The 10,576-nt window shown below is 34.8% G+C and overlaps 2 protein-coding genes across 2 annotated transcripts; both read left to right on the forward strand.

Annotated features, from left to right (window-relative positions):
• The first annotated feature begins 507 nt into the window (after positions 1-507).
• LOC132054175 (uncharacterized) lies at positions 508-1,134 on the forward strand. Its single transcript, XM_059446228.1, has one exon. It carries the CDS (start codon positions 508-510, stop codon positions 1,132-1,134), a length of 627 nt encoding a protein of 208 aa, XP_059302211.1.
• A 334-nt stretch (positions 1,135-1,468) lies between these two features.
• Positions 1,469-2,770, forward strand: LOC132054176 (uncharacterized). Its single transcript, XM_059446229.1, has 2 exons — positions 1,469-2,073; positions 2,677-2,770. Exons 1-2 carry the CDS (start codon positions 1,469-1,471, stop codon positions 2,768-2,770), a joined length of 699 nt encoding a protein of 232 aa, XP_059302212.1.
• The last annotated feature ends 7,806 nt before the right edge of the window (positions 2,771-10,576 follow it).

Genomic DNA, 10,576 nt, shown 5'->3' on the forward strand with positions numbered 1-10,576 from the left:
AGGAGGCCAGTGAATAGGATTTGGAAAAGACTTGATATAGTTTTTGTCAATGACTCTTGGGTCCAACTCTTCACACCAACAGTGTTAGACATTTACCTAGAACTGGATCTGATCACAAACCCCTCTTAATCACTTGTCACAATGCTCACAAAGATGGTATAAAATATTTCAAGTTTTTGTATTTTTGGATTGAACAACCAACCTTTCACCAGATAGTGGAAGACACTTGGAATACTCAGATTTCTGAAAACCCCATGTGGATACTTCACCAAAAACTCAAAATACTCAGTAAGAAGCTCAGTCAATGGTCCAGGGAAGTTATTGGCAATGTTTATGATGAAGTCAATATATGGGAAGACAAGATGCAAGACCTGGAAAACATGGATAGCTCTCTTTACACTGAGAAAACTAGAGAAGAGCTTAATAAGGGAAATGTTGAATATATTATATAGTTGGATATGCAATAAAAACCTCTTAAGCAAAAAAGCTCTGTCAAATGGACTGATGATGGAGATAGAAATAACAAATAATTTCATTGATTTATCAGAGATAGAAGAAGAAGGCTTCAACTGCACAGAATCAAAAATAGTATTGGCAATTTGGGTCCAAGGCAATGAAGGTATTTCCAAGGCTGCCATACATCATTTTGAACATATGTTCAATCTCAACCACAATTTTACTGATCATAACATCCTTAATGTGATCCCTGAATGTATCAATCATAATGATAATGTTTCTCTCACTACCATTCCTGATTTAGAGGAGATAAAGAATGTTGTATTCAATATGAGCCCTTCAAGTGCTGCTGGCCCTGATGGATACAATGGCAACTTTTTAAAAAAATGTTGGAATATCATTCAAGAGGATATCAAAAACACGGTTCATGCCTTCTTCAATGGAAAGAATTTGACCAAGTTCTACTCACATACTTGTTTGGTTCTGATTCCCAAGGTAGAGTCTCCTTCTAACTTTGGAGATCTAAGACAAATTAGTCTTAGTAACTTCACAGCTAAGATCATCTCTAAGATCCTTTCAATTAGGCTGAATCATTTACTAGATAAGATTATCTTTGAAAATCAATCTGGCTTTGTCAAAGGCAGACTCATCACTGAAAATGTTCTTCTAGCACAATAATTAGCCCAATGGGTGTCTCAGAGTAACCATGAAGGCAACATGATCATCAAGTTGGATATGGCTAAAGCCTATGACAGAATGTCATGGGATTTTCTATTGGCAGTTTATGAGCAAATTTAGCTTCTCTGACAGCTGGAACACTCTTATTAGAAGACTCATATCTAATGTGTGATATTCAACTATCATCAATGGTGAAAGAAAAGGCTTCTTCACCTCCTCCCAAGGCTTGAAACAAGGAGATCCTTTGTCCCTTTCCTTATTCATTATTGGTTCTGAGGTGTTCTCAAGGCTTCTCAACAATCTATATAACAATGAAAGATTTGTTCCTTTCCGCATGAATCCCAATGGTCCTACTATCAACCACCTTTCCTATGTTGACAACATAGTAATCTTCACTGGTGGAAAGAACAAATCAATCAACCTCATTTTGAAGCAAATCAAAAGGTATGAAAATGACTCTGGGCAGATGATCAACACTGATAAAAGTTTTTTCATTACTACTCCAAATACTTGTGCAAATAGGATAAACAGGATGAGGAGAGCTACTGGGTTCATGAATAAGGATTTTCCTTTTAACTATCTGGGATGCCCCATATATGTGGGAAGGAAAAGAAATTCCTATTTTGATAACATGTTAGCCAAAATCATCAAAAAGCTTAATAGGTGGCAAAGCAAGATGTTGTCTTTTGGTGGTAGAATTGTACTCATTAAAAGTGTCTTACAAGCTGTCCCAACTTACATTCTATCTGCCATAAAACCTCATAAAGGCATTATCAATCTCATGGATAAGCACTTTTGTAATTTCCTCTGGGGGTCCAAAGAAGGTAAAAACAAGTATCACTGGAGTTCATGGGAGAATTTATGCTATCCAAAACATGAAAGTGGTATTGGAATAAGAAGAATGCGGGATATCTTTGAGACTTTCACTCTTAAAAGATGGTAGAGACTGAACTCAATCTACACTCTGGGGAACTTTTCTGAAATCCAAGTACTACATAAGATCTCACCCTGTGGGTAAGGTTGATGTTTCTAAAGATTCACATGGATGGAAGAGTTTGATGAAGATTAAGACCAAAGCAAAACCTCACATGATCTAGAAAATTCAACAAGGAGACTCCAGCTTCTGGTGGGATAACTAGACAGGTATGGGTGCTTAAGCTAAAATTCTGTCAGGACCAGGTAAGTTTGCTAAACTAAATGTAAATTCCTTCATTTTGAATGGTGTTTGGGATTTCAACAAGCTTAACAATACTCTTCCCCATCACATTGTTCAATATATTGAAAATATCAATATTGGTGATTGTAACTAACATGATTACCCACTATGGAATTTGACTGAAAATGGAAATTTTCTAATGCCTTTGCTTGGAATATGCTAAGATCTAAGAAGGACAAAAATCCTTTTTTACAAAATTCTTGGCACAAAAGCTTATCCTTTAAAGTTTCCTTCAATACATGGAGACTTTTAAGGAACAAACTACCTTTTAGTGACACAGTGGGAAGATTTGATACTAATTTAAGATTTGATTGTTCTTGTTGCAGGATAGCCAAGAATGAAACAAGTCATCATGCATTTGTGACTAGTGAAACTGCTAATATGCTATGGAATAGCATTGGCAGACCACTAGGCATTTAACATTCTAATGCATCCGTCTCTTATGTTTTTAGGAAATGGTGGAAAGCAAAAACTAAGAACAAGGTGCATAAGACTGTAATGCAGATCACATCAACCATTATCTGCTGGGAAATCTAGAAACAAAGTAGTGCTTGTAGATATGGGACACAGAAGAAGTTCAATTACTCAAGAATGGAACAACAATGTCTTTGGAATATCAAGCAAGCTATCAACAGATTGGCACCCAGTTTGGATATGAACAGACAGTGGCCACAACTGTGCCATATAGTGGAACTCCTCAGACCTTCTCTTGTAATTACTCAAGTTCTTTGGCACAACCCTTGTCAAGGAACTATTAAAGTAAATATTGATGGTAGCTATAACCCCTCAAATGGTAAGGTTGGCATAGGAGGCATTGCAAGGGACTCAAATAGGAGCCTTATAATGGCCTTCTCCATAGTTGTACAGTGCAATAGTAACAATGTTGCTGAAGCTTTAGCTGCTGAGTTTGGTGGGAAATGGTGTACAATTCAAGGATACACTAATTTCTCAATTGAACTTGACTCTCAAGTAATTGCTAACATGCTCAAGGCAAGGGACACAAACAATCTAAAACTGAAGGTGATCATTGACAGAACCATCAAAGTACCGGAGAATAGCAATGTCACATTCCTTCACAACTTTAGAGAAGGAAACCAAGTTGCAGATTCTTTGGCTAAGCTTGCTGCTAACATGAACCACAACAAGATGTTTTTCTCGGTTGATCAGCTCCCTAATGTATCTAAAGGGCCTTTTCAACTAGACAAATGGCAAATGCCAAGTCTAAGGACTAGGTATCACAAGTCTAATTTTAGAGTTAGCTAATTGTATAGTCTCTTTTGCTAGGATGAAGGAATATGTCCTCTGGGCATACCTTCTTTTTGGGGTGATTGAATCACCAGTTGTATACTATTTAGAGGTTTGGTCGAGCCCTCCTCTCTTTATTCAATACAACATTACCCTGCATTGCTGGTAAGCTTTATATATAAAATATATATATATATAGAGAGAGAGGATTTAGCCCTAACAACTTACACAAGTAATTATTCGAGTTGATTTCTCGGATGGTTACTCGATCAATTAATAATTACGATCTCAGAAAGTCATTTTTCTTTGTTTGAAGGAAATTAAAGAAGAAAGGTGACTTTTTTTTTTAAATAATAACTACTAGTTCAGAGGTCATACGAGAAATCAACCTGCAATTTTTCTTGCTATGTGTGTGTGTGTGTGAGGTTTAAATTAACAGATGATGACAATGTGAACGAATAGATGTGATAGGTTTGAGGCTTACTATTGTACCACTTACTATTATATGTTCAAATAACACTTAGAAACTTTCTTTTAAAAAAAATGTTATAAGTATACTCGGGATATCTTATAATGCGTCTTTTACTGACTTGTTTTAATTTACTTTAAAATTCCCCTAAACTTAACTTAGTACTACTTCACACGTTAATAAACATATAACTTGATAAAGGTTTGTACAACCTGGTCACTTTACAAAATATTTATATATAATTTTTTGATAATTGTTAATAGCTAATCTAATAAAAATAAGAACTAATCTATTATGACATGTTCAATTATATCGATCATCTATAAATTATATATAACTTAAATCCATACAAGTAAAGGAAGGTGTTGGTGTCCCTATGTGATAGTTGCTTTAAACAGACAAAAGAATTGAAATGGGCCCCAAATAATGCGTGATAGAAATGGAAGAAGATGTCAATGAGTGAATATGTGATGAAGACACTTTCTGCACTTGTTTTTTTTCCCATATATTAAAACCTATCAAATATCTGACTGTGGAATAGTTTATGTATACATGCACAGGAATTCAACGCGCCTGGCAATATGATATACGCGAATTCATATCCAGTAGCCAGGAAAAGACCCCATGACTCTCTCTAGCCTTTTAAATTCCTCTATTTAGGCATCAATTGTATAAAATCTAAACTCGACCAACAAGATATGCCTCAGAGCCTATTTGGATGGGCTTATTGCTTTTGACTTATAAGTCAAAAGCCATAAGTTAGAAATTCGGTTATGACTCTTGGTTTATTTTTGTCATTTTGGCTTAGAAATAAGTGCTTAAAAACACTTTTTTATTTTACCCAAACACTACAAAAGTGCTCAAAAACCATTTTAGCTTAAAAACACCTAAAATAAGCCAATCCAAACAAGCTCTTAAGTCAAAAATTTATTCAGAGCCACAACTAAGTGATTTTTTTATTATTATAGATCTAAAAAGTTATTCGTGCTTGATGCTTTAACGAACAAAATGAAATTATAAAAATATGTAATCCAAACTTGGCTAGGGTTTTAAAATGAAGGTGTGAAGTGAGTCTAGAGCTCTCAAAACGGGTCTTTAGTCCAACCCAACCAGCCCCCAAGCCCCACAAGCCGAGGGGAATTTAAGGGCTAGACGGGGTCGCCCTTTCATTTGAAAGGGCCTTAAAATGATCAGCCAAAACCAGTCCTAAAAGAGTTGTGTGTTGGGGCGGGATAGCCCTTCATTTTTTTCTAATATTTTTATTTAATTTTTAAGGTTATTTTCATAACATAATCCCCTAATAATATAAATAATACTTTAAAAAGGAAGTACTAGTTTGAAAGTTCACTAAATGTTGCATTTTCTAACTTTAGCTCTTAAATAATGAATAAAGTCTTTAAAATTGATCCAGAACTTCAGTTAACTTCAAAAGACTTTATTTTAACTTTTTTTTTTTTTTTTACCCAACTCAATTGAGTGGGATTTTCCATTACTAAAGATAAACAAATTTTACATACAGAAGAAGGATTAATTCAAACCCTCCACCTACATTATTGGAACAGACTCCAATTAAGATAGTAGGTTTTCAGATAAGCTCTCAAAAAATTCTAACAGGTGGGGCAAACATCAGCCCCAATATCAAAATTTATAGTCAGGGAACATCAAAGCCATATTTTCTTTACACATCTCTGTCTAGAGCAAAAGTTTTGTGTAGTATTCTCTTTCTGAAAGAGGGAAGTTGTGCCCTATCCATGTTGAGTTCACCTCTGGTTTCTCTGGCAAGTTGAGCTGTAGTTTAAAAATCATTCAGCGAACATGAAACACCATAATTATGTAGCCTATACCTAGCCTATCTGCAACCTTATTGCCTTTCCTATAGCAGTGTTGAATTTTGTATTCATCAAAAGATTGTAGCATAGTCTTGATCTCATTGACCGTGTTGACCAAATTCCAAGTTGGAGAGGCTCTATTCATAATCCAGTTTATCACAAGCAAAGAGTTACTCTAAATTTTAAAACTGATGCACTAGTCAATACCAATCAGAATAGCCATGGCCTCAGCATTATTGTTGGATCCTTCACCAAAAGAAGTCACAAAAGCAGCTATCGAATGACCATGTGAGTTGCTGATGATTCCACCTCCACCACTGGGTCCCGGATTTCCCCAAGAGCTACCATCATTGCTTAGATTTATAAAATCCATTGTAAGTGAAGTCCATGTAACAGATATCACAGAGATGGAAGGTTTGGCATGGTATAACACTTCTTTGGACCGCCTTCAATGCATAAAAAGGGGGATCTTGGGGAATTGCTTATGAGCAATAATGTTGCATTGATTATATCCCTGTATAATGATGTTGACTGCATTCATTATCCTCCCTTCAAATCTGTCATTGCACTTAGATTTCCTAGTTTACCAAATAATGATGGTAGGCAAAATTTGACGAGCCAATTTTATTAAAGGATTAGTCCCTTTAACAGTCCACCACCTGATCAAGTTTTGTCTCACAAAGTAGCTTCCATTTTGAATATCAAATAGATTTTGAAAGTGATTCCAAACAGTTTGAGAAATATCACCCTTTAGGAATAGATGATCTTTAGTCTCTTGGTGGGCTATAGTGCAACATGAACATTTTAATTGCAGTGAAACTCCTAATTTGTATATGTTGGTGCCTACTGCAGATTTGTTTCTTAAAACCCTCCATGTGAAGAATGATATTTTGAAAGGTTTCTTCTTGTGCCATAGCATATTGTTGACTAGTGATTGAGCCTGCCACTTCCTGAAAACATTCCAAGCAGTGCTACAGCTAAATCTACCATCTAATGAAACCATCCAAAATTAGTTGATCAGGTAGATGTGAAGATTTGACTTAACTCCCTAAATGTGATGGGCAATTCAGGTGGTAACCATTGGTGGAGTTTTTGTAGATTCCATATTCCCTCTGTTAATAAAGAAGATACAAATGTGTTAATTTCACAACCCAAATCAGGGATCATGCGGGCACCTCCCCAAATTCCACCTAGAAGGCAAACCCCTTTTCCTAAAACACTCATGTTATATAAAGAACGAATAACACAACACTAAAAAATTCCCATTATCCAAAAATCAAAATTTATACAAGAAATACTTTTACAAATACCAATTCCTAAAACCGGGTCTAGACTAGTACAAGAGCTTCTAAGATTTACAACCAAATAATGATAATACAATAGGGCACAACCTCTGTTTTGGAATAGAATTAACAAAAGTCATCAAGATACACATCGGAGAGTATGTCATCTTAATAATACACAACGGAGAGTTGTCATCTTAATTCCATTTTGTCATATGTTAAAAGTTACTAAAAGAATTATTAAGATGACATATTTATTCTCTTCTTGAAATTCTACTATTAATATTTTAACTAATCAAATTCTACTATTAATATTATTTTTCTAATCAAATTTGCATCTTTGAAGTGAATAGTTAGTACAAGTTAAAAATACATATCTATGATCAGTTCTTTTTGTTTATAGGTAACTTTTTTGGAATTAGAGCAGAAAGACAAGCTAAAATCGATGTTGAACAAGCAAAGGTGCATTTTGAGACCGTTGGAAGAGAGAAAGGAGAAGACTATGCCATTTTGGATCTCAAACGAGACTGTGTCATAGAAGAAATTGTCTATTGTAAATATTTTGAAATTGAAATATACAATTATGTGTAACTTGGAACCTGTTTTGAAATATAGAATATATATTTGGCTTCTTAGCAACATTATAAAGCTCTTGCTCTTCCATTTGTAACAATAAATCTTATGAATCGTAGCTAAAGGAATACAATTGCGACGTAACAATAAAATTTGGAATTTGCAATATATATATATATATATATATATATATATATATATATATATATATATATCCACATGACAATATTTTCACTTTCCGTAGCAAATGAAGAATAATTTTAGCTATAAGTCTATATATTTCATGGCAAAAGATATATATGGATTTTTAGCTATAATATGAAAATATTTGTGGCAAATACTTCAACTCATAGCTATGAATTTTTTTTATTCATAGCTAAACACGAATACTATTGCCACGAGATTAAGCTGTATAAATAGCCACAAAATTTGAGTTTACGTGGCAAAAAAATTAAATCTTTTGCTACAATACAATATTTTGTGGCTACACTAAGACGATAGCTACAATTTTTATCTACCGTGTCAAAAGAATAAAATTATTAGCTATGATTATATATTTCGTGGAAAAAAAGTTTTATCATCACAGCTACTACACAAAAAGATCTTGTAGCAAAAAGTATCAATCCTTAGCCACAGACCATGTAAAGTCCGTAGCTATCCTTTAGCTATGCTACATTTTGCTATGAATGCTATAGAAAGAAAATTTATGGCTAAAGTGTTTAGCCACGAAAATTTTCATCTTTAGCTACATTGTATTTCATAGCTATATATGCATAATGTTGTAGTGACAACACTCGTACTGGTAAGTATCATAGGCCGACAACGATTAGAAGATCATAATAACAGTACCAAACAACAGATAAGTATGGTAGGAAAATACTCACTCAATCCACAAAATAAGTACAAGGAAAAGGATTCTACCGCAATATACAATACAACACTCAATCCTAGATACAAACTTCTACTCCACAATCCACTAACCACATAATACGAGTCAAGATTCACAAAAGTACTACCTGAGTCATCTATAGAAATAACCATGCTAAGACCAATTTTAGAACAAGTTCACACCAACTACTCAAGATGTGATTACCCTCAACAGTATTCTCTACCACCTCACTTAACAAGATAAATAGGCCAACTCACACAACAAGGATACACAACATTCAACTCGGGCTTCAACTTCTAAGTACAGGGTTGAACAATACCACAAATCACAGTCCAAGAATAACATCACAAGTATCGAAAGACCAACAACCAAATCATAGCCTATGGTGAAGCACCTAAACACAAGTTTGCCAAGTTCTACCGCAATTCCTCAAAATGATCACAACCACAAGTACAATCCACAAATCTGATCAATAGATGCAAATAAAATGATAATGATGAATGCATATGCAATGCAATGATACACACACGCTCTGGGCGGAATAGCTCCCCGCATCAATAGTCATGACCCATGGAGGATCCGCGAAGTCCATGTACCTTCGCGCGCACAACCCAATCCATATATATATATATATATATATATATATATATATATATATATATATATATATATATATATATATATATATATATATATATATATATATATATATATATATATATTGGATAGGGTTGCGAAAGTGCAACCCTATCCAAAATATGTTTAATATATGTTGCGTCGCACAACCTGATCCAATATATGTACAAAATATGTTGCGGCGCACAAGCCGATCTAATATAAGTATGATATATGTTGCGGCGCGCAACCCGATCCAAATGCATGAGTATGAATGCATGAATGATATCAATGCCAATGAGAATCTATCAATATCAATCGTGCCACACATGGACACATATCACAAGAATCTATCCATATCAATAGTGCCACACATGGACACCTATAACAATATCACAAATAAATCACATCCTTACTCTTTATAAGACAATACCCAATGAATGAGATATACGGGTTCACAATCATGATAAGGCAACTCAATCAACAAGTCTAGTGTCACGCACGTGGCAACAAGCCAATAGATCACAAACACGCGACAAGCTATAATCAAACGACAATACCAACCTAAGTAATCCATCCCAGCTTCTTACCCGAAGGTGTACATGCTTCCTCCAACAATCACTAACTCTATATATGCTTCGCTAACCAAAGTCTAATCATAAGGTAAGCCAGAATCATCAATAGGACTCAACAATACCCATAAGGTAAGCTAGAATCATCAATAGGACTCAACAATACGGTACAGACTCAGTCATGTTATACCGACGCTAACACTCACAACCACTGAGATATAAACAAGAACAACGAGGCAACAACCACACATAACAACACCAACCTAGGACTATCTAACTCAACTTCATGTCCGGAGACCTAGGCATGATTTCTCCGTCACTTTCTACTACACATGTATGAATTGAAGTCCTAATCGGAGTCTAACTCAAGTAAGCCGTAACCTACCTCGAGGCTGAGTAGGTGCCACAAACGTCCATTTTATATTTATCTTATCTTTCCAAACCATAAGCCGAGATGGGAGAGTATAGGAATAGAAAGGAATCCGAGTAAGCAAGAGTTGATGATTAAAGCATTCATACCCGCTAGTATTCTAGAAAATTGAAGTACAATTTTGGGCCTACAAGGGTAAAATCGAAACTTTTCACCCAATCAGGTTTTCTAGGTACCCATTGACTAATAATATAGATTTCATGGTTATCCATATCAATACAAGTCATAAAATGCATTATTCCTTTTAAATCCCCAATTTCAGGAAAACCAAGTCTTAACCTGTTTACAAAAATAGTGGAAGAATTAAGATTTGGGATTGGT

This window comes from Lycium ferocissimum, chromosome 4, assembly GCF_029784015.1.
Source record: "Lycium ferocissimum isolate CSIRO_LF1 chromosome 4, AGI_CSIRO_Lferr_CH_V1, whole genome shotgun sequence".
In the NCBI taxonomy this organism is placed as follows: Eukaryota; Viridiplantae; Streptophyta; class Magnoliopsida; order Solanales; family Solanaceae; genus Lycium; species Lycium ferocissimum.

What these genes read in the sequence shown, in the direction of transcription:
- LOC132054175 (XM_059446228.1), top strand. Translation starts at nt 508, where the DNA reads ATGGAGATAGAAATAACAAATAATTTCATTGATTTATCAGAGATAGAA.
- LOC132054176 (XM_059446229.1), top strand. Translation starts at nt 1,469, where the DNA reads ATGAATCCCAATGGTCCTACTATCAACCACCTTTCCTATGTTGACAAC. An exon ending in ACTTTCACTCTTAAAAGATG is followed by an intron (nt 2,074 to 2,676) that starts GTAGAGACTGAA and finishes TTCTTGTTGCAG; the next exon opens with GATAGCCAAGAATGAAACAA.